The sequence below is a fragment of the Emiliania huxleyi genome (assembly GCF_000372725.1).
Source record: "Emiliania huxleyi CCMP1516 unplaced genomic scaffold EMIHUscaffold_23, whole genome shotgun sequence".
NCBI lineage: Eukaryota > Haptophyta > Isochrysidales > Noelaerhabdaceae > Emiliania > Emiliania huxleyi.
Window position 1 is genome coordinate 797,228 of NW_005200333.1, and position 24,912 is coordinate 822,139.

General features: G+C 63.9%; 8 protein-coding genes across 8 annotated transcripts; 3 read left to right on the forward strand and 5 right to left on the reverse strand.

The window, feature by feature from the left end:
* Positions 1-364: 364 nt before the first annotated feature.
* Positions 365-841, reverse strand: EMIHUDRAFT_100364 (hypothetical protein; the record flags this gene model as incomplete). The annotated part of the gene is made up of 1 exon (XM_005779585.1): positions 365-841. One exon carries the CDS (start codon positions 839-841, stop codon positions 365-367), a length of 477 nt encoding a protein of 158 aa, XP_005779642.1.
* A 2,122-nt stretch (positions 842-2,963) lies between these two features.
* EMIHUDRAFT_205202 (hypothetical protein) lies at positions 2,964-4,053 on the forward strand (the record flags this gene model as incomplete). Its single annotated transcript, XM_005779586.1, has 3 exons — positions 2,964-3,030; positions 3,180-3,821; positions 3,971-4,053. The coding sequence occupies 3 exons, from the start codon at positions 2,964-2,966 to the stop codon at positions 4,051-4,053; spliced, it is 792 nt and encodes a 263-aa protein (XP_005779643.1).
* Positions 4,054-7,353: 3,300 nt separating this feature from the next.
* EMIHUDRAFT_100366 (hypothetical protein) lies at positions 7,354-8,322 on the reverse strand (the record flags this gene model as incomplete). The annotated part of the gene is made up of 1 exon (XM_005779587.1): positions 7,354-8,322. One exon carries the CDS (start codon positions 8,320-8,322, stop codon positions 7,354-7,356), a length of 969 nt encoding a protein of 322 aa, XP_005779644.1.
* Positions 8,323-10,277: 1,955 nt separating this feature from the next.
* On the reverse strand, positions 10,278-12,783 carry EMIHUDRAFT_205206 (hypothetical protein; the record flags this gene model as incomplete). Its single annotated transcript, XM_005779588.1, has 5 exons — positions 10,278-10,304; positions 10,597-10,801; positions 10,886-10,962; positions 11,202-11,466; positions 11,591-12,783. The coding sequence occupies 5 exons, from the start codon at positions 12,781-12,783 to the stop codon at positions 10,278-10,280; spliced, it is 1,767 nt and encodes a 588-aa protein (XP_005779645.1).
* Positions 12,784-13,255: 472 nt separating this feature from the next.
* EMIHUDRAFT_463285 (hypothetical protein) lies at positions 13,256-16,042 on the forward strand (the record flags this gene model as incomplete). The annotated part of the gene is made up of 4 exons (XM_005779589.1): positions 13,256-13,954; positions 14,013-14,138; positions 14,206-14,967; positions 15,067-16,042. The coding sequence occupies 4 exons, from the start codon at positions 13,256-13,258 to the stop codon at positions 15,502-15,504; spliced, it is 2,025 nt and encodes a 674-aa protein (XP_005779646.1). The 3' UTR covers positions 15,505-16,042.
* Positions 16,043-16,436: 394 nt separating this feature from the next.
* Positions 16,437-16,847, reverse strand: EMIHUDRAFT_100369 (hypothetical protein; the record flags this gene model as incomplete). Its single annotated transcript, XM_005779590.1, has 1 exon — positions 16,437-16,847. One exon carries the CDS (start codon positions 16,845-16,847, stop codon positions 16,437-16,439), a length of 411 nt encoding a protein of 136 aa, XP_005779647.1.
* Positions 16,848-20,039: 3,192 nt separating this feature from the next.
* EMIHUDRAFT_64447 (ubiquinone biosynthesis protein coq-8) lies at positions 20,040-21,951 on the forward strand (the record flags this gene model as incomplete). The annotated part of the gene is made up of 7 exons (XM_005779591.1): positions 20,040-20,416; positions 20,481-20,608; positions 20,686-20,750; positions 20,890-21,153; positions 21,304-21,413; positions 21,695-21,806; positions 21,880-21,951. 7 exons carry the CDS (start codon positions 20,040-20,042, stop codon positions 21,949-21,951), a joined length of 1,128 nt encoding a protein of 375 aa, XP_005779648.1.
* A 628-nt stretch (positions 21,952-22,579) lies between these two features.
* On the reverse strand, positions 22,580-24,061 carry NCKX1 (Na+/Ca2+-K+ exchanger; the record flags this gene model as incomplete). The annotated part of the gene is made up of 2 exons (XM_005779592.1): positions 22,580-23,108; positions 23,247-24,061. 2 exons carry the CDS (start codon positions 24,059-24,061, stop codon positions 22,580-22,582), a joined length of 1,344 nt encoding a protein of 447 aa, XP_005779649.1.
* Positions 24,062-24,912: the final 851 nt, after the last annotated feature.

Consider the following 24,912-nt stretch of genomic DNA (forward strand, 5'->3'; position numbering starts at 1 on the left):
CGCGGGGGGGCTCCGCGCGATATTGTGTCAGCGACTCTGTGGGAGCTTCCTGCGCCCCCCCGCGGGGCGTTGTCTTTTTACGTATGAGACACGAGAGAAATTACCCCCCGCCCCTGCCCCTGCATCTCTTTCCGTCTCTAAAAAAAGGGTCGTGGTGCGCACCGGCTCCTGGCCTCATCTCCACCATCCTCGATCGTCCTCTCTTCGCGTGCAGTGCACAGCTGCACGACCGCCGACAAGACGACTTTGCGCCACTTCACGCACTTGGCCACGGGTGCAGGGGTCAGTGTTCAACCTCTTCTTCGCGACTGTCCTGCCGCACCGCGCACCACTGCTGTGTGTCAAACTGGTCTTGCTTTCGTTGCTAGTCGGACGTCGAAAACCCTTTCCAGAAACCGGCAGTGAAGCCCGTGGCGCTACCAACGCCATTGTCTGAGAGCAAGCGCACAAACTTCTTCGTAAGAAAGTCGTAATCTTCGCGGTCGAACTCGCCATCCTTGTTGAGATCGAGCAGCGACATCAGATCGCGCTCCATCTTGGTGTAGTTCATCGTCAGATACCCCCGGCTGTTGAGGGCACCGAGCAACGCGATGCACGCGCCGACAGAGACGGCCGCCGCATTCGAAGCAGACCTGGCGGCCTTCCCCGTGCAATACCCAAGCAGTCCACCGACAGAGGCGGCGGCGGCGTTGCTCTTGACCTTGAACGAGGGAGGAGGTGGTGCCGGCTTTGCCTTGCCACCCCGCAGGCGGAGCAGAGGGGAGGACGGGCACTGGTTCGGTGTCAGAACAAGACCGTGCGTAAGAGATGCGGCGAGCAGCAGTAGTGTGCGAGTCAGCATTGGATGATGTGCGCGCCGCTTGCGAACGAGTCTCGCGACTCAGTCGTCCGGCGCCAGGGAAGTACGGACGTCCACCTATTTATTTTAGTTTCATCAGAGTAAAGTGAACGGCTCACGAGTTGTCGATCCGAGTTGTCGATCCACCTCCCGGGCTCTGGACAGGGTGGCCCGCCACCACAAACAAGAGGGAAGGAAGTGACCCCAGCTGGTAGATCTACGTGGCCGGAGTGTAGAACGCACGAAGGGGACACCGCCCTCACTGGTGCCTCATATGCTGCCTCCCTGCGGATGCTGCCGGCGAGCCTGGCGGTCCGCTGTACTACAAGGAAGTGCTGACTCGATTCTACCTCGAATTCTTCTACCCCCACGACTCGGAACGCGAATGTGACAGGACCATCGGGTCCTTCAGCCACCAAAGTGAGATCACCCGAGAGCAGCTGAGCCTGCCTCTGGCCTCGCCTCCCTCTCCTTCAGGCATTCGTGGCATCCTATGGGTCGTCCAGAGTATCGACCTCTGGCTTGTCAGCCGGTCACTTGATGACACCATGAAGTACAGCGATCGCCATCTCGCTGGCCTCTCCGCAGGCCCCCCCGACCGTGTCGAACTCATCGGCGCGGGCTCTCTCGGCTACGGGACCGGCCCCAGACTGGTTGGGTAGTAGTCTAAGTTCTGAGCCTCGAGGCTTAGCGGGTCTAAGTGTGCTCTGGCACGCTGGGGTGCTTGCGCGGTCTAAGATCAGCGGGAGCCTCTTACATCGGCTAAGTCGGCCGTGGCACGGCCTGGGGCCAGGAGGCTCCCAGGCCTCCCACCGTGATCAACGATACGGCGCAGCCCCCAAATTTTCTTCGCCTGCGGCGGGCGATCGATCCTCTTCATGCTTAGCAATCGCCGCCTCAGCATCCTCCTCTTCCGAATTTCGTTGCTGCTCCTTCATTCTTGAGCGACGTCTAGCCAAACAGTTCCCACATGACACGAAGCTCCTCAAGCTTAATCAAACGTGTGACGGTGAAGCCTGGGTGTGTGCTGGTCCTCTTTGAACGATCCGCGCGTGAGGTAGCATAGGGCCTTGTTGGCAGCAGCCAGCTTGTTGCGCTGCTTCGTTGCGATGAGCTGATCGGGATCGCAGAAGCGCATGCCAAGCACCGCCTTGATCTTGTAGCAGAACGCCGGCACGACCGCATCGTCCGCACCGCCATCGGCAAGCCGCGCTCGCCGCTGCGCCGCAGCCGCGTTCTGGCACGCGTAGCGGCAGCACATGGTACGGTGCGGGTACTTGAGCAGGCGGTGCGCGCCGCAAGTAGCGCACTGGCCCTGGGAGTAGGCGTGCGCGGCATATGTGGGACGCGTCCAGGTATTTTTCGGGTAAACCTGGACTTTTGCAGGTATACCCGAGTTTTACCCGGAGTTGGCCTTATGTCGTCTAAGTTCAGGCCCCCCGACATACAGCTCGATCGGTCACACCGCCATCGCCGTCGGGGAGAGGGGGGACGACACTGCTTCGGCAGCGTGCACCTCGATCCTGTACCGTGTTTGTTATGACCCCCCCCAATGAACACACCAGTGAGGGAGGGCGAGACGATCGAGGGGTCCCGTACCATGCGGAATCGACCCTATCCAGTGCTCAAGTGCTCAAGTCTAAGTCTGAGCCCGGCTCCGTGCGGGGGCTAAGTTGAGCGCTCGCTCGCTGCAGAGGCTAAGTGTAGAGCGACCCTCTAGCCCTACTACCCAACCATTGGCCCCAGCTTCGGCTGAGGGCTGACAAGCTGCCGAGCCCAAATCACTGTGAGAGTCGTGATTTCTTGTTGGTTTTCTAAAATCTCTCGACACTGGGCACGGGACTGGCGCGCAAAAAGAATCTGCAAAGGCGAGCAAAAGAACAAAAGAAGAGTTCACGCCTCTCGCTGCAAGTACACTGCCGTCATTTCCCGTCTCGCGTCCACCCATACCGGTTACCGCGTTGGTGTCCAGTCCGAGCCTGGCTGTTCTTCACCTTGCTTGGGATGGATACATGCAAGAGAAGAGAACCGTTCTTGCTCCCTCTCCCACGGTCGCATTCCCATTTCTACCCACAACCAATCCTTCCCTCGTTGACCCCCACGGTGGCGTCTTCCGAGCCGACGCATGAGGGGACCCCGGGAGGGAAATTCCGGCCCGTTCCAGTGCGCATCGTGCGTCCCACCAATGGGAGGTGCGCGAGCTGGACCTCGCGCTCTTGCGGCCTAGGCGACATGAATCTGAGCACTATTCGGCGCTCCATGACACGCCAGAGCGCCGAGCGGCGCAGCTTGTCGTCGTCGTCGTCGTCGTCGCGCTCTTCGAGATCCTCGCGATCCTCAGCTCAACGGGTGCAGGCGATCGGGCCGCTGTCAGATCCCGACGAGGCAAAACTGGTGGCGCTTGCTCAGCTCGAGAATATTGCGGGCTGGGCTCTCGAACTGACGTGCAATGGCGCGCCCGACGAGGCGATGAAACCGACGGTTGGAGTCCTCGTTGGTCTGCTTTGGAGCGGCGCGGAGTCCGCTTCCGCCGAGGGTGCCGCTTGCGCATTGCGCTCCCTTGCCAACCGGGGCACCTTTGGTGATGCAATTCGCGAGGCGGGTGGCGTGAGGGCCTTGCTCAAGTTGATCCGAGCGCGCGACGAGATCGATTCAAAGGCGACAGAGGCTGCGGCGGGCACGCTCCTGCACCTCGCCATCCAGCAAAATGCAATCAAAGAGGAGCTCCACGCCTCGGGCGGCATCCGGGTGCTCGTCGGGATGCTTGAGGCTGGTAGCGACTGCCAGGCGGCCGATTATGCTTCCTCGCTGCTCGAGGTACTAACGCTCTGTGGCACACCCGAATCTGCGGCAGAGGTGCGAGCCTCAGTTGGAGACCTCGACGAGGCCGCTTCCTCCGCCGTCGAGGAGGACTTTCCTCATCTACACCGCATGCTCAGCCGCGAGCGCTCGCCCGCGACGCGGCGGCTTTGCACGCGTCGGGGTCTTGGAGCAGCAGCAGCAGTTGTTGCGCTGGCCGCTCTTGCAGCTCTGCTGGCGCACCCGACTTTTCCCCCGATAGAATCCGCACTGCTTGCGCCCGGTGTACCTCAGTTACCCGCCGCTTTCGATCACATCATGTTGCTGGTGAAGGCACCTTCTGTCCTCGCTGCCATGGCCGCGATGCTGGCATGGCTTCTGCTGTGGCCGAGACCAACCTGGTCACCTCGCACTGAGGGAGGCGGGAGGAGCTCCAGCGGCTACCCGCTTCCACGCAGCGTCGAGGAGGACCTGTTGACATGTCCCATCACCCACGAGATGATGCGGGACCCTGTTGTTGCCAGCGATGGCTTCACGTACGAACGCGCAGCGATTCGCGAGGTTCTGAGCTCGGCCGCCCCAGGCGAGGTCCTGAGCCCTCTCACGCGCGAGCCCCTCGCGCCGACAGTCTACTCCAACATCGTCGTCCGCCAGCGCATCGCTGCAGCCCGCGCTGCTGCGCGTAGAGCAGCGCCGGCTGAGGGCCGAACGGCTTGCACTGGGATGACAGTCACAATCGTTGTGAGCCTTCTTTTTCTTGTCAGTGCGGTGTCCCTGACGCTGAGATCGTAACCGGTTCCCCGTGAATGGGGGCAGGGTCAAGTGCGAAGTGGGCTCCGGCTGAGAGAACAGTTTGTGAAACAGGTGGCGTGTCAGGCGCATTCGTCGAGATTGTGTGCTGCGTGCGTGTCCTGGGTCACACTCACAGCGGTCTCGATCGCGGGTCGCCGTGCGTGGATGGTGTGCAATGTGCCGTGTGGTGGCGCGGGGACGCGCGAGCGGCGAGAGCGGCTGCCCAGCCGCCCAGCGGGGTAAAACAAAGCCGTAAGTACGTCAGAAAGCTGTGTACGAAAAGACTAAAGTGCCCCAGAGCGCGCGGCGAAAGCCGTTAGTCTATAGAGTCGCGAGTGCCGGTGTCCATATATGTCACGCATACTTGATTTTTCCCGGCTGTCGGATTTTTCCGCGCCTCGAAATTCCTAACAATCGCCTCGCCGCTCCACAATGCCTTTCTCCGTTGCCTCCAGCCGCGCGGCGCCATCGTCCTCGATCCAGTGCCGGCCTGTGACAAGCTTGGCAGCTCGCGGATCGACGATCGCCACGAGCTGCTGCCCGGCGACCGCCGCTCGCCTTCGACGACAGTCCTAACAATCGGCGGTGAGCGGCACCTCCTTGGCCCAGCACCGGTGTTGTCACGTCTCAGCTGCTTCATTGCCATGTCCAGTTATGGCGGAGACGCGCTGATAGCATTCCTGTGCACGCAGTTGGACCTGCACGGCCATCGGGTGCGTGGCGCAAAAAGACCTGTTTGCGCTGTCTTCGATATCAGCGGCTACATGCGCTGCTGCGCGTACCTGTGACGCACACATGTTGATCACATCCATATACTTCACTAACATACAGCTGGCGAGCCTTGAATCCCTCGTCTGGCCATGCTGTGCATCATCTCACCGTATGCAGCCGTATACGCCCACGGTGCTCACAGGGTCGGGCGTCACGGTGCTCGTGGCAAGCATCTCCGTCACTCTTGTGACTTGTGGGCTTGGTGGTGTTGCCTCCGGTGCTACTGCTGGCTAGGGTGCCAATGGCGCGACGGGAGGCGGCCATTGGCGCCACTACAGCAACGATTGTTAGGCCGTGGAAATTCGTGCCCCGAACCGGCCGACACGTGGCCGCATATATGTGTATATACCACGTCCGTATGGGCTGCACAAGCCAAACCACGCTCATCACAGCTTGCCACAGTGTGGCCCCTGGCAGTGGTAAGCCATTCTTGGTGTACCAGCTCACAGGAGGGCCGCTTGAACACGATTGTTAGACGGCGAGGGCGTGAAAAATCAAGTATTCGTAAGATACGATATTCCCGCCAGTTCTAGTCGTTTAGCGCGCGCTATGCACACACCTGTCACCGCTGGACACAGCCCCACTCCTCATGCACTGCTATGTCAGCTGTCGTCAGCTGTTCAGTCGGACGAACGAGACGGCTCGCGAGCCGTGCGGGTCGAGATCCGAGTCGAATCGGTTGAGCATCCACCGCCCAATCTCGGGCACATCCGCCCGCTCCCACCCGTCGGCCAAGTAGGGCGGGGGCAGACTCGGCGGAGCGGTCGGAGGCCGAAAGGCAGGATTGCCCCAGGTGCGCCACAGGTGGCCGACCGAGCCGTCGTCGGCCTCGCCGAGCAGGAGGTACTCGCGCACCGTGGGGGTGTGGCGGAAGGCGTGCGACCTACTCACGAGGCGACGCCTCGGCGCCCACGGTGTGCAGGGCTCCTCGGTCGGAGGCGAGAGTCACCAGTCCACGCCCATCGGCATCCACGCGCACACCACCATATCCGGCTTGTGCTCGGCGAGCGCCTCCCAGTACCCCAGCTGCTCCACGCCGCGCGAGCGCGCGGCACGGACGCCGCCCGGCGCCGCTGTCGAGAAGTCGTCGCAAGCGAACACATCCGCGACCGCAGCCTCGCCCCTCTCGCCCGCCAGCGACGCGCGGAGATGCGCCACAAGGTGTCCGTCTGCGGCGCCCGCCTCGAGTAGGCGAGGCCGCCGCCCCAGCCGCCTGCCCAGCCGCGCGAGCCTGCCCCTCAGGTATCCGCCCAGCGCGCCGACGAGCTCGGTCGTGAGCAGCTCGTACACGCCTCTCCGCTCCATCCAGATGTTGAGCGCGTTGCGCCCCGCCACGAGCCCTCCCGCCGCCTCGAGCACCTCGCCGAGGGGGACACCGGCGGTGGACTCCTTTGGGGAGCGCGGCGGCGGCGGCTCGCGCGGCGGCGGCGGCGGCCACGCGCCATCGGGCTGACGCGTGCCAAAGATCTCGCGGATCTGGTGCGCGTGTGGAAGCGTGCCTGGATAAGCCTGCAGCGAGCGGTCCGCGGCCGGCAGCGTCGCACGCGTCTCGTCGCGAGAGGCGATGTAGGCGGAGCGCAGCCACGCTAGCAGGCGTGCGTTCCCGCGCCACCGCTCCAGGTCGCCCCACTGCTCACTCGGCAACAGCACGGGCCGCACGGCAGCCTCGAGCGAGTCGGCATCGGCCGTCGGGCTGATGCGGCGCAGGTTCGCCGCCAGCAGCGGCGCCAACAGCGGCCGCAGCGCGGCGGGGGCGTTGTGTGCTGCGACCTGCAGCCGCAGGGAGCTGGCAACGCCGAGGAGGCCGGGCATTGGTGGTGCGCCGACGCCCGACCAGGAGCGGCGATGGGCCCCAAATTTCTTTTCTTCTCATCCGATAGGATTTTTCCCCGCGGCCTTTCTTTCGTACTCTCAGTCAGCGCCTACTGTGGAGACGCCGTGTACGCTTGTCCTAGTCGGGAGTAGACTCACCTCGGCAGCGGCGGGTGCGCGCCGCGCGAGCGCTGACGCGTGCGCAAGCAACTGGGAAATGCCGACCTCCTCTAGTTTCATCATCACTCAAAACCGAGAGAGAGTTACACTCAAAACCGAGAGACGGAGGAGCCGAGAGACATGCCGAGAGAGTGACGCTGTGTGCAGGGGCGTGCACCGCGTCAGCTCCACTGACGGACGGCCTGGGCGGTGACGGGGTCCTTTCCCGCCTCGCGTATCATGCGGCCCATGGCGAAGACGGCGTCGGTGAGGCCCTGCACTCCCTCAAGCCCAACCTTGTAGAGCACGCACGGGTCCACCCCGCCCGGCCGCTGCGGCGGCGGCTGGAGCGGCGGCGGCGGCTGAGGCGCCACCACCGCGTACTCCACGGCGGCGCCAGACCTCCATTGGCCGACCCGCCGTGCGAGCCGCTTCTTTCTGGAGGGCGCGCCCTTCACCACCCCACCGCGCACGGCCACCGCCCTCCCCGCGGCCTTGGCTGCCGCTCCCGGCCTCTGCCGGCCAGGTTGCTGCTGCTGCGCCGCCTCCTCCTGCCTTGCGGCGCCCGCACCGTGCACCCTTGGCCGCGCACCCTTGGCCGCAGCGACGCGAGTCGCCTCCGACGGGACCTCTGCCCGACCGCCGTCGGGCGGGCGCGCAGGGGGTGCGACGCCGGCGCGTGCAGGGGGTCCGAACGCCCGCGCATAGGCCACCGCCGCCTCGACTGCGGTGTCAAAGGTCTGGCCCAGGACGTGATTGGCCCCGTTCACCGTGCGCTGCGCTCGGAAGCGGCCCTTGTCCATGTGCACGCCCTGGTAGCCCGTGGCGCTGCGGTCAGACAGATGCAGGCGCATGCCCTCCGCCTCTGCCACCACCGCTGGGGAATCGTACTCGCCGACCGACCGCGCGTAGGCCAACGCCGCCTCAACCGCGGTGCCAAAGACGCCCAAGATGACATTGCTTCTCCCTACAGTGCGCTGCGCTCGGAAGCGGCCATGGGAGCAGCTGACCACACCCTTGTAGCCGGTGGCGCTGCTGCTGGAGAGGTGCAGCTGCATGCCCTCCGCCTCCGTCGCCAGAGGCTCGGCCGCTACTCGAGCCTCCCGCCGGGCGGCCCCTACCGCGGCATCCGCGCTGGATGCCTCTTCCATCGTGAGGGAGCGCCTCTCAGCGAACACTTCGCGCGATGGCGCCTCGGGTTCGGACTTTTGCGGGGTATGGTATGGTCATCCAGCTCGAGACCATACCCCCCCGCCCAGCCTCCCGGAGACAGGGGATGGGTGGTCAGGACCTTACCCCCCCACCCTTTGGGCCGCGAGCCTACCATACCATACCCCGCAAAAAGTTGGAACCCTGGGCGGGCGACGAGAGAAGAAAGCACGACGATTTTTTTTAAAGGTCCTTAGGTCGTGTCGGTGGCCGCGTAGTGTGTGTGTACAGTGTGACAGCCAAAGGGATGTGGGAGCCGTTTTTCTTCTTTCTGGCGCAATCAATGAGCCTCCTTGCCCTGCTGCCCGAGCTGGCGGTGGGCGACTTGGCCTGCACAAGCTTTTCCGGCAAACAGAAAGGGAAAAAGAGGCCGCAGCCCCACTTTGCGTTTCCGGAAATTTCCAGGGAAAACAGAGGGTGTTTGGTGCTCCATTCTGGAAAGGCTCGCGAGTTTCCCTGTACCCTGAGTCTGAGAGCCGCTGGTCTGGGGCAAAATCTGAGGCAAAATTGAGGAAATCGGCACGATACCCAGGCGGTCGCAGGGTATTTTCCAGGTATACCCGAGTTTTTCCAGGTATTCCCGCAAAATACCCGGTATTTTGCCGATTTGGCTGATTTGGGGCCCAAACCAGCCTCAGACTCGGCTCAGAGCCCGGAAAATTTGATGGTTTCCCCGGGAAAATAGAGAGGAAAAGAGAGGATGATGTAGAGAAAAAAGGAAAGGAAAAGAGACGGGGTGCGAGAGGAAAAGCTTGTTCAGCCTAATGGGCGACCGAACTGGGCTCGCTGCGCGCCCTCCTCTCCGGGTGGGGGACGCGCGGCACGTCGCTCACGGATCCTTGGGACCCTGTCGGTGTGGGTCAACCTGGCCCAGCCCCCCTCCGTGTCGCGATGCGCTCCCCGCTCCCGTTCCCCCGTGGGTCCCTGATCGTCCTTCCAAGCAAGATCCTGCTCGTGCAGGTGGGGACCCTGTCCTTCTCCCACCCCTCGTTTTGTCCGTTTTATTTATTTTATGCACGTGGACAGCCGGTGATTACGGGACGGAAATTGCCGCTATCTTTGACGGCATCGGAGACACTTCACGAGCTGCTATGGCGTGCGACTCGGCATACGCTACATGGTCTAGTGGACGTTAGTCGTTTCGAGGCGCGGATCGAGACCGGGTCGAACGGCAGATGGAGTCGCTACGGCTCGCCCTGCTCGGCTCTAGCAGGCGCTCTTTCTGATTCACGGGGACCGGCGGCACCACGGCCCACCACGCCCCGCGTCTCTCTCCTGGGCTGCGACCAGCCTCACTCATATCAGAGCTGTGCCGAGTAATCGAGATCTCTACGAGAGCGTGTAGATCGCAGACAGTGCAGACCAGGAGTGGAGATCCTAGCCGATTCTACCACACAGTCGGGCTATGTTGAAGATGAAAGATTGAGATCACAGATTGTGGATCGTGTTGGCAGTTGCCAGGGTCAAAGGTGGAGATTGGAGATGGAGAACACAGATCGTAGATCCTCGCGCCGGGCATCCACCGCTGGAGCGGAGATTGGAGATCGAGATTGGAGATTGGAGATCGCAGCTGGCGGCGCGGCAGGGGTCAAATGGGAGATTGGAGATCGGAGATCGGAGATGTGCGGTGTGAATGAATCCATAGCGCATCTCCTTGAAGGTTCGAGCCCCCCCCCTCCCCCGCCCCCCGGAATCGAGATTGGAGATTGGAGATTGGAGATGGAGATCGGAGATCTGAACTGGATCCGGCAAAATATGACGCGTTGGAGATTGGAGATTGGAGATGGAGATCGGAGATCTGATCCGGCAAAACATGACGCTGGAGATTGGAGATTGGAGATTGGAGGATGTGGAGATCACAGAGGCCGCTGTGATGATCTTTTTGTTTTTTTAAAGATTACTGGTTCGCGGACGGCCCGGGAGCCTGCGGCGCCATTTTAATCTGCGCTCCTCTTTATGGCCTGCGGCGCCTGGCTTGAGCTAGGAAGTGTAAACGAGTCCGCCAGGGCGATATGCAAACACGGAGCGCGCTGCACGCGCGGTCTATGTACGCCGAACTGGGGGCGTTATAGTGTGGTTCGCGCTGCCATCTCTGCCATCCACAAATAATTTTGTGTGAGGGGTGGGGTGTGGGGGAGGGGGGGGGGGAGGACGCATGGTTCCCCCACACCGTAAACCCCCAAAACCCACTTTTCGTGTGGGTTACTCCGTCGCACAGTTCGCGCGTCCTTAGACTTTTGTGGGCTATTTCGTGTTGCGATTGCAACGATGAGCGCGCAGACGGCGCAGTGGGTGATGCTCGGAACGAGATGTAGAGGGCCCTCCTTGGTGTGCGCGAGATGCTTGTACAGCCCGCCAAGGCCTCCCTCCGTGTCGAGCCGGTCAATCAGCACGCCGACGTCAGAGGAGCAGAGTGCCGACCTGAGGGAGGGTGTAGAGGATGTAGAGTGTAGAGCGCTGTAGAGCTGTAGAGATGTAGAGCGCTGTAGAGCTGTAGAGCTCTACATCCGGCGCGTGACGATGTGAGTCGCCTGTAGAGCGATGTAGAGCGCGATTTTGCTGTAGAGTTTGTTGTAGAGGCTCTACAGCCAAACCGCCGGGACTAAGGCAGTGACTCAAAGAGGTCGAGCCGCGCTAATGGGGTGTCTCCGAGCTTACTGGAGCTCTGATGGACAGCCCTGACTATCCCTGACACACAGGGAGTCACTCTGACGGCACACAACACCCTATGACTGCGTCATGACCAGCCTGCCATGTGTCGCCGGTGCCGCATTCGTCGCTGTGCTTCTTTAGCAGGCGGTGGACTGTCGGCTGCGAGGACGGTCGCATTTGCGCGAGGCGAGGCGAGCATTGCTGCGCGTTGCATGCGCCATGACTCGCGCCAGCGCGTGCGGGAGCTCCTGGCCTGAGCGTTGAGTCCAAGCGAGTTGCGCTGGCCACTATCGGCTATCGCTACGCCGAGCCGAGCTGACGCGCCGAGGCGCCGGCCAGTCGCAGCCGTGAGGCATGCCACAGCAGCAGAGGCAACTGCCACCCATTGGGCGGGCAGACAGAAGGCCAGGGCAGCACTGGCAAGTGCAACGCGCCTCATGTCGGAGAGCGACCGTGCCTCGTTCGCCGCTTATGATGTAGAGTTTGTTGTAGAGATTTCACGTTGTGGCGAAAGTGAAGGTATAATCCCCAGTTGGGACGGTTGGACCGTGCTCGGACCCCCCGGCGTCAGGGATTGCAGTCTCCTTGAGCGTCCTCAGGAGGTCCAGGCTGCGGGTAATGTTCGCAAGCTTTCGGGTTTTCTCTTCCCCCTCTTCCTCGGCCTCGACGCCAGAAAGCTGCTGGGCCAGCTGCTCGACTGCCTCCATCTGGCAGATGCGTCCGGCGGAGATGGCCTGGACGATATCGCCCTTGGAGGTATCGGCAGTGATGGAGAAGGGCGTGCCCGCGGCTGGGCGGCGGCGCATCGCCACAAGGGCCTGAAGGGCGTTCGTCCCAAAGATGCGCAGGTAGCGCGGCCGGATGAGGGTGGCAAGAGTGACGGTACTCACGACTCCGACGCCTGCCATCGCCGACGCGTTGGTCGCGACAATGGTGATGGTCGGGCACCGTTGATCTGTGTCGTAGGTGCAGGATGCGATCGAGCTGCCACACGAAGGGCAAACAGCGCCGACTCCCCCGAGCCCCCCGAGGACTAGTAGCGGGATCATGACAAGGCCGTACTGGTAAACGGCGACGGAAAGCGTGCAAAGCAGGCCACCGCGGGCTCGGAGATAGGCGTGGAGGAGGGTGACCGACTCTTCTGAAGGCTCGTCAGCATGAGCACCGCCTCCACGGACTCGGCGGAGCAGGGAATCGATCTGGGTCTCAAGCACGTACGTCTTGATGTACGTGTCCATGAAGTAGCCAACGTGCCGCCCCATGGAGCGCGTGGCGAGGTAGATGGCGGAGAAGGTGAGGAGCACACCTGCATAAGGGCCCATCGCCGCGTAGTCCCGGAACGGCTCGGCAATCGCCGCCGCCCCGTGGCGGAACAAGGGGTACCCTCCACTGAGGAGGAGGAGGACGCGGACAGGGGTGTAGTCACAGAGTGCGCGAACCTGATAGCCGACACAGTAGACGAAGACGGCCATCCTGAGGAAGAAGAGGAGCTCAGGTCCCCCGTCACCGCTTGTCACCAGCTCAATCAGGGTGGTACCCAGCAGGTAGAGGAGGACTGCCCCAGCCCCGGCACGGTAGACCCGGCTAGTGAGAAGGGCTGCAATACCGTCATAAGCGAGGCCCACGGCGATCGACCAGAGGAATAACGTGAACTCGATCGTAGTGTAGGCCCAGCCCATCAGAGAATCGAGGCCACTGGCCTCTGCTCCCGCCTGGGATCGCCCATTGCGACCCAGAGCTAAGAGAGACATCGCGAAAACCGCGCCAATAAGTTGCTGCCGATAAGTTCGCCCAACGGCGGCGCGGCGTGCAATAATTGCAAATAGGAAACCGCGCCAGACCGGCGGCGCCGAAGTGGAACGGCGCCTCGCACGGCGGACACCAGCAATATTAATAATTGACTTGAGCCGCAATGGTAGGACGCCGCCCTGAATGATGACGGCAAAGCAACCCGAATAATAATTGCCATTGCTCCCTCAGTGTAAACGACTGTGAATACCGAACTCCCCCATTCACACCTAGTCACCGTGGCCCAACTGGGGTCAAGCCTGCAGTGTGTGTGTGTGTGTGTGTGTGTGTGTGTGTGTGTGTGCATGTGTGCATGTGTGTGTAAGTTTTCCGATCACCATATTTCGTCAGCTGGGCGGCCACTGAGGTCACATGGCGGCGACAGCTGTGTGCGCCGAGCGGCGCGCGGAAGACGCCTCCGCCGCCAGGATGAACATGCGGCTGGACATGAGCCTCATCGTCCTGTGCTGTGCCGTGATCGCAGTGTACGAGGTGCCCTCGGAGCTCTTCCTGGCTCTCATCGAGCGGCTGCAGGCAGAGAAGCCCGCATTGGGCCTGCCGGTTGCCATGACTAGTCTCACCACAGAGCGCCCACCGCCCCGCAAGGCGTTCCCCGACCACTACGACAACCAGTTCGACTTTGTCGCGGAGCCGGTCAACGGCTCGCTAGCCATCGGCCTCTTCTTCCTCTATTGCTACTCGTGGGGCATCATGCACATTGCAGAGCGCGGCGCAATCGCACGCGCGCAACGCAAGCGCCTCGCCCCGACGTGGGCCGCCACCCAGCCGTACACGCACTCGCCGATCGTCGTTGCGCTGCATGGGCTCGGCTCCTTCGTAGAGATGGCCCTTGGCGTCTGTGCCATCCTCTGGCGCGACGACGCCACCTGGGCCCACTCCGCTGCCATTCTCGCGCTCGCCGTCAACATCCCGACGGGTCTGCTCCTCACGCCGCGCGTCGGGATCAAGCACCTCATTGTCCCCGTGTTCTGGCTCTGGAGCGTCTGCCGCGCGCTCGAGGCGGTGCGCGTCCTCTACCTCAACGACAAGCTGCTGCCAAACCTTTGGATCCTCCTCCAAGCGAGATGTAGCCGAGATGCAGCCGAGTCGATGCCGCGCAACGACGATCGGCGAGTGCGTGTACGGCTGGATGTTGGAACATCACGTGTCTAATTACAGCCTTTGGCCCTAGGTGGGCCCCGCTGTGCGACTGGGGGGCTACTACCTCACGCCGTACTCGTCCAAGGATGGCGGCCGCGGCGACCTCTTCACGGAGCCGCTCTGCTACAGCTTCACCATCCTCATCTCGGGGACCACGGTGCGGGCGCCCAGCCTCGCACGCCGCCGCCTGATGCGCGCGCGACGCGGAGGGGTGGGTGTGGTAGGTGGTCGCCTTCGTCTACCCGCCTCACTGTATCCTCTTCTCCTGCGCCGTCTTCGCCATCGCCAAGCTGGTGTGGCCTCCGCAGCTCCGCATCCGCACCCCTGAGGAGGAAAGGCGGTCGAGCGCCGCCTACCCCGTGGGAGAGTCCGCGGCGACCGATTCCAAGGAGGGCGGCGCGCCGCCAGCAGGGCCTGCTTACTTGCCGCGGGCGCTCTCCGCCAACTCGCTGGCGACGCTGGAGAAGAGTGCGCACACGCCGCTGCTCCTGCACAGCACGTTTGGCGCTGGCTTTGCTGCCGCACTGGCTGGCGTGATGGCGCGCTCCGCCAGCCTCGGCGAGAAGCCCCTCGCCGCCGTGCTCGAGTGGATCAGCAAGATCAATGCATTTGGAGGGCGCGAGCACTTCGGCAAGCAGTTCTACGGCGGCGACAACGTCGCGTCGATGCGGCCGAGCCTCTGCGTGCTCACCTACGTCTGGACCGTCTACTTTCTGCTCAAGGCCTACTACGTCGAGCGCAGGACCGTCAAGCGCGCGCACAAGAAGTTCGTCGCCCACGGCACGAACCACATCGCGCACTTGCACGGCCTCGGCAGCTCCCTCGAGCTCACCATCGGCATGTTCGCCATCCTGCGGCCCGACATGCCCTCCCTCGCCTACGTCTGCGTGGCGCTCGCGATGCTCATCAACGTCCCCACGGGATTCCTCATGACGAAAGGGGTGTTTGGTGTCAAGCATATTACCGTGCCCTCTCAGATGCTGAATGTGCATCCCAGCATGCCTGGCCGTATCCCGTCGGCTTTTACTTCCCAAGCCGGCGGAGTGCCAAGCACGATCGCCCTGACTGTCGTGTTTGCATTGCAGGTGCCCGGCTTTGCCCTCTTTGGAGTCCTCCGCGTCGCCGAGGCGTACCGCACCGTATTTATCGACCCAAGGGCCATGCAGGGCATGTGGGTCCTGCTGCAGGTTGGTACCATCGTGCGGCTGCTCGGCTTCTTCGTCCTTCCCTTCTCATCGGTCGACGGAGCGCGCGGCGACCTCTTCATCGAGCCCGTCAACTACACGATCAACATACTCCTCTCGGGCTACATCACGGTCGGTTTCGTCTACCCGCCTTTTCTCAACCTGGCATCGCTCCTCCTCTTCGTCGCCGCTCACCCTTACTACAAGACTGCCCTCTCCGCGCGTCTGCGGCCGTACCTCGCGGGGGAAGAGGTGAACGAGGCCGAGGCGTGGCGCGACACGTGGCGCGACAGCGTTGCGCGCAAGTCGGCGGGCCGCGACTCGGCGACCGCTCGCTAAGCGGCGGCTGCCTCGCGCCGCCGCTCACGTCCCCCTCGTGGTGGGGTCTCTATTTAGGAGTGCGCCGATCAGGGTTTGCCCGTGTCGGCGCGGAGGACGGTGGTGCGACTACCTCGGTGCCGTGCTATGTGCATGTGTTACGTGTCGTTTGCTATTGGTGCTGTGCCTGTAGGGCGTTGAGCCAGTGCAGTGTTGTTGGGGCATGTGCATCGATCATGAAGGAACGTCGAACCATGATGCATGTGCTCTGTGTTGTTTGTTGTGCATGTGCCATGTGCGGGTGGTCAGGAGCCGTATGTATCTGTGTCGTCCGTCCGTCCGTCCGTCCGGATCTGCGCGTGCGTGCGTGCGTGCGTGCGTGCGTGCGTGCGTGCGTGCGTGCGTGCGTGCGTGCGTGTGCGCGTCGGCCGTGCGTGGTGCGCGGTGAGCCGCGCCGCGCCGGCCGGTCGCCGGTGTAGCCGGCATCTTGAGGGTCACTGGGGCAGTGCCCAGTGCGGTAAGCGGTACGTATAGGGTATTGACGTTGGCATCTCTTTGGAGAGCGCGGCGGTTCCGTCGGGCGACAGTGGAAGAGTAGAGAAAATCGAGGGCCTTGTTGCGCTTATTCCTCGTGCCCAGGTGCCCACCCACCCACCTTGTGACGGTTTTTCGCGTGTTCTTCGTGGTCGTCGCCAAGCATCCTGATTCCTGTCCTGTGTGCAGAGAGCTCTGGGGAGCTCCGCACCCTCGCGCCCGGCGCGAAATCTACCACTGTGCGCTGAGGTAATACGGCCCGGGGGGGGGCAAATCTTGAGGCGGTACGGCCCTAGCGCATTCGATAAAATTACGGGGCTCATTTGTCATTTCCTCATTTGCCGGGTTCGCCGTTCCCATTTTCAACCAGCGTGTTTCTTTTCGAGAGTCGCACCGGCCGTGGCCTCGGCAGCTCTCTATTAGCGCTCCTGGGCCGCATCCGCCGCCATCCTGGCTGCAACTGCCCTGGCCATCGACGCGGCCGCAGCGGCAGCCCTCGCGACTGCAGCAGCCGCGGCCTCCTCGAGCGCTGTCTCACTCCCTTCGAGCGCCAAATTGGCCCCGCGCAGCGCCGCCTTGGCCTGCTCCAGCGCCGCTCTGGCCTCCACCTGCGCCGCCCTGGCCTCCGCCCGCGCCACCTCGGCAGCCGCCAGCGCCGCCACGGCCGCCACCTCCTCCGCCTTGTCCGCCTCCGCCTCCTCCTCCGCCTCGTCCGCCTCCGCGTCCAAGCGCGCCGCCTTAGCCACCTCTGCCGACGCCGCTGCCTGGCTCTCCGCCGTGATGCCGAGCCGGATCCGCTCCTCATGACACTTCTCGAGAAGCCAGATCATTCTCTCCTCCTCGGCTTTCTTCTCGGCCTCGTCTGCGGCTGCCTCGGACGGCGCCTCTGCACCCTCCTCCGTCTCCTGCGATGGCCCCGCCCCGCCCGCACCTCCTCCGCCCTTCTTCTCCTTCTTGCCCTTAGCGCGCTTCTCCGCCTCGACCTCCGCCAGCAGCTCGTCGGCGTGCCGCGCCGCCTCCTTCTCCTCCACCGCCCTCTCCGCCGCCCTCTCCGCCGCCCCCGCAGCCCACGCCGCCTCCTTCGCTGCCTTCTCGGCCGCCGCCTTGGCCGCCGCGTGCTCCTCGAGTTCGCGCACGCACTCGGCGTGGCCCCTCTCCTTGGCCCATTGCAGCGCGGTCATGCCCTTCTTAGTGCACAGCGTCATATCTGCGCCCACCCGCAGCAGCTGTCGCATGACGGCGGGGCGACCGTAGCGCGCGGCGAAAGTCAGCGCAGTGCCGCCGACGCTGTGCTGCAGGTTGATCTCTGCGCCGTTTTGGATCAGCGTATCGATAGTCCGCTCGTGGCCGTAGCACGCGGCGATAGTCAGCGCAGTGGCGCCGTCGTTGGCCTGCAGATTGATCTCCGCGCCGTGCCGGATGAGCATGTCGACAATCCGCTCGTGGCCAAAGGCGGCGGCCTGTCAGCGCAGTGCCGCCCTTATTGTAATGGCGCTGGTCGATCTCCGCGCCGTGCCGCAATGCCAGCTCGACCAGCTTCTCGCGGCCGTTCGCGGCGGCGAACATGAGCGCGGTGACACCGCATCTCGTCTGCAACGAGACATCCGCACCGCGCTGGATCAGCGCCTCGGCCAGCCCCTCGTGGCCATTGATCATTGCGACCATCAGCAGCGATATGCCGCTCTCACGAGAGCCGTCACCAAAGTCGCATTCGAACCTCTCGTCCACCCGCCCGCCGCCCTCGAGCCACGCCAGCACCGCCACCTCTTCGCCCCGCCGAGCCGCTTCCACGACCTCCTCTGGCACCGTCCCACTGCCCGGCTCGGCCTCCGCGCCCTCGCCGCACGAAGCAGAGGCCGCGGCACTGGCGCCCGCCGCCGCCGCGTCTGCGGGTGCGCCGCTCGCCCCTGCGCCGCCCGCCTCGGCCGACGGCGACTTGCTCCGAACCGCCGCCACCTCCCCGAGATACGTCCTGAAGGCTTCGACGCACTCGGCTTGGCCCTTCTCCTTGGCGTACTGCAGCGCCGTCTTGCCCGCCGCATCGCGCAACGTCATGTCTGCGCCCGCCCGCAGCAGGCGGAGGAGGGCGGTGGGCTGGCCGTGGAAAGCGGCCTGCATCAGCGCGGTGCCACCGTCCTTGGCTTGCAGGTCGATCTCCGCGCTGTGCCGGACCAGCATGTCGACAATCCGCTCGTGGCCTTTGTAGGCGACAGCCATCAACGCGGTGCCGCCGACGCTGTCCTGCATGTCGATCGCCGCGCCGTGCCGGATCAGCGTGTCCACAATCTGCTCGCGGCGATTGTAGGCGGCCTGCATCAGCGCTGTGCTGCCAACCTTGTTTCGCTGGTCGACCTCCGCGCCGTGCCGCAATACCAGCTCGACCAGCTTCGCGTAGCCGTTCGCGGCGGCGAGTCCAAGCGCGTAGCTGCCGTTGCTGTTTTGCAACGAGACATCCGCGCCGCGCCGCAGAATCTCCTCAGCTAGCTTCTTGCGGCCACTGGCCATCGCGACCATCAGCAGCGTCATGCCGCTCGCACGGGAGCCGTCACCAAAGGTGTGCTCGAACGTCGCGTCGACCCGCCCGCAGCGGTCGAGCCACGCCAGCGGCAGTGTCGCCTCACCTGGCACCACCTCCCTGCTCGGCGCGGCATCCACTCCACCTTCGCCGCTCAAAGCCCGCACCTGCCACCGCCGCCCCTGCGGGTGCGCCGCTCCCCCCCGCGCCGCTCGCCTCAGTCGATGGTAGCGCCGGCGCGCCCTGCCCGCCGCCCTCGCCGAATCCACCCCCCGCCGCCGCCTGAGACATACACAAATGTGTGCGCGTGTGCGGCGGCGGCGAACGCCTTCGAGAGAATGATTCAATTCTTTTTGTTCTGGTGTACCTGTGTTATTAGTGCCAGTGCGCGCGCGCGCGCGGCCATAACGCGAAATTCTTTTTGTTTGCCGGGCAAGTTCCTCGGCGCCGATCGACGTCTCTACTGCGCACTCTGCGCTCGAATGGTTGTCGCTCACGCCAGGGACGCCTCTCGCCTTCTTCGCGGAGCTGCGCTCGTGGGCCGCGAGGTGCTCCGGCTGGCCGAGTCGGGCCAGCTGGCACCCTTTCAGGCCGGATGGCACCCCAAGCACAGCCCGCCGTCGCCCTCAGTCACCTCACCGTCGTCGCCTGCCAGCGAGCCTCCGAGCTACAGCTGGCCGTCCACGCCGCCGCCGCGCCCCGAGCCGCCGCAGCCGCCGCCGCCGCCACCGCCGCCGCCACCGCCGCCGCCACCGCCGCCGCTGGCCCCAGCCGCCGTGAGCGCTGCCACCGAGTCGGCTCCGGCCGCCGCTCGCGCGGAGACCTCAGCGAGCAGGCCGACCGCGGCTCGTGCGACCGCCACCCCGTCGGCGGGCCTCGATCTGCCGGCGGGCGGCGCACCGCCCGCCGACGGGCAGACCTTGAGCAAGATGTCAACGCAACGGAGCATCCCTGTGCATCCCGCGACTCGTGCCATCCACTTCGGAGGCCGCCGCCACCCGCTGCCGCTCCTTTCCCCGCAGCAGCTCGGCCCACATCGACGTGTTTCTCCGCCGCGCCTCACTCCCCACCGCTCCCGTGGCCCAGGGCTCGGGATCGGACTCGCGGCTGGGGCGGCGGCGGCCGCCGTCCGACGGGCTGTCTCGGGCGAGCAGGAAGCGCACCAGACAAGAGAGCCTCCAGTCTCAGGTCCCCCTTTCAGTGGCCACCTCTATGCTCATTCGAAGCGGCCTTGTCTCGTGGAGGGAAGAGCTAGAACCATCATTGAGGAGGGAGGGACCCCGCCCGACCCGCGGAGACTCTTGACTTTGTGAGGGCGGCCGGCACGGCTGCACCACCCCTCTCATCGTACGAGGCTGAGCGCCACGCACAGAGAGAGGGCATCTAGATACTGAACAGCCAGCACGCGCAAGTACCGCGGCACAACAGATACCAACGAGAGGCGAGAGGCGAGAGCAAGCAAGTGATCTCTCTGCCTCTCCCTCAGCAGGAAGCGCACCCGCTGCTCATGAACGAGGCGAACGTGGAGCGTCTGGCAGCGACGCTCTGCCGGCTGCGCGGCGCGGCGCTCAAGGTGGGGCAGATGCTCTCCTTCAACGACGCGGACGTGCTCCCTCCCGCGGTGCGCACGCTCATGGAGCGAGTGAGGAACGGCGCGGACTGGATGCCGGCGTGGCAGCTGGAGGAGTCTCTGCGGCGGGAGCTGGGCGACCGGTGGAGAGAGCACGTCGAGGCGTTTGACGAGGAGCCGGTCGCCGCAGCCTCGATCGGGCAGGTGCACCGCGCGACGCTGGTCGACGGGCGGAGGGTCGCAATCAAAGTGCAGTACCCGGGCGTCTCCGACTCGATCGTGTCCGACTTGTGGTCGATGCGTCAGCTCGTCACGTACACCGGCGTGGTCCCTCCGGAGCTGTGAACAGCGTCTCCTCACACCTGCAGCCGTGAACAGGTACACCGGCGTGGTCCCTCCCGGCCTCTACCTCGACCGGGTGCTCGAGGTGGCGCGCGAGGAGCTGCTGGAGGAGTGCGACTACGAGCGCGAACAAGAAAAAACCGGCGGCCAAAAGGAAAGAAACCGTGCATAGGAGTGCGACTACGAGCGCGAGGCGGCAAACACCACCCGGTTCAAGAAGCTGCTCTCCCCGTACACGGAGCTGGCCGTGCCCGCCGTCGTGCCGCAGCTCTCCTCGAAGGCGCCTGGCCCTGCAGCGCAACGCCTGTCACTGCGAGATGGGCTCTGGAACCATGGCGGATGTCCTGTTCTTCCCGCCCCCTCGTCCCGCCCCCTCCCACCATCCCCTAGCACAACAACACCCCACACCCTTCCTACCCCCCCCCCCCTCTCCTCCTGCTCGAAGCACGTGCTGACAACAGAGTGGATGGCGGGACTGCCCATCGACAAGGCGGCCGCGGAGGGCGCCATCGAGCCCGCGGAGCGCGACCGGATCGGGGAGAGGCTGCTGTGGCTGACCCTCTCGGAGCTCTTCAAGTTTCGCTTCATGCAGACGGATCCCAACTGGTCCAACTTTCTGTACGAGCCGCGCACGCGCCAGCTGTCGATGATTGACTTTGGCGCGTGCCGCGAGTACGACGCGCCCTTCGCAGCCTCGTACCTCCGGCTTGTCCGCGCTTGCGCCGACGGCGAGCTCTGCCCGCCGCCGACAGCTGCCCCGCCAAGCTCTGCCCGCCGCCGACAGCTGCCCCGCCAGAGGAGGCGCCCGAGGGGCCGCGCTCGTCTGCTCACGCCGGCTGCGCGATGCGACTCAGGCGAGGCACAGCGCGAGGCCATCTTGCACCACTCGCGAGAGCTCGGCTTCCTCACAGGCGAGGAGGGACGCACGATGCTCGACGCGCACACGCGCGCTGCGGTCCTCGTCGGCAGGTGCACTCCTCTATCTGCCTCTATCTCCCCGTATCTCCCCGTATCTCCCCGCATCTCCTCGCATCTCCTCGCATCTCCCTGCATCTCCCTGCATCTGCCCGTGTCTGCCCGTATCTGCCCGTATCTCGTATCTCCCGGTATCTCCGTGTATCTCCCGGTATATTCCGGTATCTCCCGGTATCTCCCGGTATTCCCGGTATCTCCCGGTATCTCCCTCTCGCGCTCCCGCAACTGCCCAAAGAGCCTCGACGGCCCCTCGGTGCCGGGGCGCGGCCCTGCAGGCCCTTTGCGGACGGCGAGCAGCCGTACGACTTTGGCAAGCAGACCATCTCGAAGCGCGTCACCGGCGATGTGCAGACGATGCTGCGCGAGCGGCTGACGCCGCCTCGCAAGGTGACACCGCACGCCCCGCGCCTCTCCGACGATACGCGTCCTCCGACTCACCGCGCGCGCCCTGTGCGGGCAGGAGATCTACTCGCTTCACCGGAGGCTCAACGCCTGCTTCCGTGCTTGTGATGAAAGGGTCCGTTACTCTTAGTTCACCCACTTCGTGTAGGCTCAACGGCTGCTTCCAGCTCGCGTCGCGCGTCGGCGCGCGGATACGGGCGCGCGAGATCCTGCTCGAGATCGAGCGAGATCACGAGGCAGCGGAGCAAGCTGCCGAATTGGCTGCGGAGGAGCAGGCAACCGCTTGAGGGCGTGCACACATCCGAGCTCGTGTGTGTTGGCTGCATGTTGCTTGCTGCGCCGCGCCGGGCCCGCCGCACAGTCTCTGGGGATGTGAAGGGAGAGCTGTATGTATATGTACCAGGCACGTATATGGGCCAATGTGCGGTACGCGTGGGCCGTGGCGTCGCGTAAGGCGTAACGTAACCATGTGACCAAGACACAAAGACGGAAAGACGGGTGCAGGAAAGAGAGACACGCCAGACATCACGCCCACAGTGGCCAAGCACTCTCCACTGTCACATAACACCTCACCGGAGAGGCGCGAGGCCGAGGGCGAGTGCGGCCAAGGGGGCCAGCAGCAAACGGCGCTCTCGATGCAGGGCCAGGGGCGAGAGGTGAGCGAGAGGAGAGCGTGGGATATTGGGGAAGTTCGCCTCTCTTGGCCGCTCTAAAGAGCTCGTGAGACGCGAGCGACGCAGCTGGGTGCAGGCCAGCTTCTAGTAGAGCACGCCATTTTCGTCAGCGTTGACCAGCGGGATAGTGAGGACGGGGTCTCCCCCCAACCTTGAGGTTAGCAGCACCCAGATAATGTAGAGGAGATGGAGCGCGATGAGGAGATAGCCCACCCAGGGCCTCAGCTTCCACGACGAGCACAGCATGACTGCAAGCAGGAGGAGGATGTACCCAAACAGGATTATGACCGAGGCGACCAAGCCCTCCGTCAGCGCCGAGCTCGCGTACGGCCCACGGATGAGGTCGCAAAGCATCCACGGGAAGCCGAGGCCCACAAAGATGTTGAAGACGTTACTGCCGATGACGTTGCTCACCGCCATGTCGCCTTGCCCGTCGCGGGCGACAGAAATGGAAGCGAGCGCGTCGGGGACGCTCGTGCCAGCGGCGATGATGACCTGCCCCATGACAGCTTGCGGCAGATTCATGACGCAGCCAGCTCGGCGGCAGAGCTCAAGCATCGCGAACGAGAGCCCCATGATCCAAATGACAGACATGAAGAAAGTCACCACGTACCTGCCGCGCAGCGGGCCCGTTTTAGGGGTGCGTCGAGGGTGTCCGTTCTGTTCGTGTGCATTGTGAGTTTGGAGCGGGGCGGCGGGTGGTGGCTGGGCGGGGGCGGCGGGGGGGGGGGGGGGAAGGGGGGGGTCTCACCACTTCCGCCAGCGCTCCTTGCGGCAGTCCGGGACGGTGACGAGAAAGAGGCACGCATACGGCAGGCTCACTAACCACACCACTCTGCTCAGAGCAGTTGGTCGCCCCTCCTCGTCGGCCTCGCCCTCGCCCGTGCCATCTGCAACTTTGCTGGAGCCAATCGACCCCAGCGTCCCCGTCTCACTAGCCGCACTATCAGTGTCGGTCTTGGCGTCGGAGTCTGCCTTCGCCTCGATGTCGGCCGATGGCACCACCCGATTGGTGCTCTTTTGCCCACCCCGCCTCCGGGTCTCGAGCCACAGCACCACCCTGCTGTTTAGGTAGACGACATAGAACAGGTAGACGCAGTACCCCAGCAGCAGAATGAGGCCCTCCCACCAGAGGACTTGGCCATCGCGTATGCACAGAAAGAGCATGACGATGGAGGCAGCGTAGAATGTGGTGTCCCGCAGGATGGGGTAGGCTGCGATTTCAAGGACCTTGCCGGCAAAAATCGCGCAGAGCCCGATGATGATCATGAGGTTAAAAATCGCAGAGCCGACAATTGTGGCAATGCCTTCGTCGCCCTTCTTCCCTGCCACCGGGCCGCCTGTGATGATCGCCACTGCGAGCTCCGGCGCCGACGAGCCTATGGCCATGAGAGTGCAGCCCGCGACATCGGGCGACAAGCTGAGGTAGTCTGCGAGAAGCTCGAGTGACTCGACAAAGTACTCATCGCATATAATTGCAATGCCAAGGAAGAGGTATAGCACGCCCAGGAGGTGCAGGAGCACCCCGCCGCTGAGTTCCCACTGCTGCAGTCCCAGATCACCCATGCATGCCCCCAATCCACCGTCCTCCGTCGAATTCACCTCGCTGAGTCGCCGGTGCTCTGCCGTGGCGGGCGCGACAGCGAGAAGCAACAGGGCACCGCAAGCAGCGGGTGCGAGGAGTAGGTACCCTGTCAGGCGTGAGCGCCGTCTCCTGCCGCGCTTGTCCCGGGCAGGTGTAGTCGCCATGCGCCCGACCAATGGCAACACTTCGTTTCGCCGTCGAGCTGAATGAAACGATCGCGCGGTCCGATGTTTCCACAGCGTGGGCCTCTCCCTAACGCACTTACATGCTCTTTCCCTTCCGATGATTCGAGTACGTGCGCTTGCGCTATTTCTGCTTGTTGACCAACTATGGGAGCACAGGACGGTTCTTTTCTTTCGTCCTTCTTCACGTCCTCACCTGTTTCTTTCTTTCTCCGGGGGAGCAGAAAAAGGGAATTCGCGAGCGCTCAGAAGTAAGTAATCATGACCTGGCGAGACTAGGTTACTGGGGGGCGGCTTCGTTTGAAGGCAAGGTTTTCTTTGCGCCTGCAAACCTCGAGACGCCCATCGGCATGCTGGACACGGACACAAACACGTTCAGTCGGATTCCCTTGGCTCCATCCATTAAATCCCGGTCTTCCGAAGGGATTTTGTACTTGTTCTCTGGCGCGACTGCGGTCGGGCCATGGATCTTTTTCGCGCCGGCCCGCGCTGACCACGTGGGAGTTTTGCACGCGGAGACTCTCAACTTACAACCATTGTGCATTGACATGGCAACCCCCACCGCCACAGACGGCATCGACTGGAACAGCGTTCGGAACGACCGAGATGTCTTTTCCGGCGCGGTGACCGTCGGCGATCGCCCTTTCTTT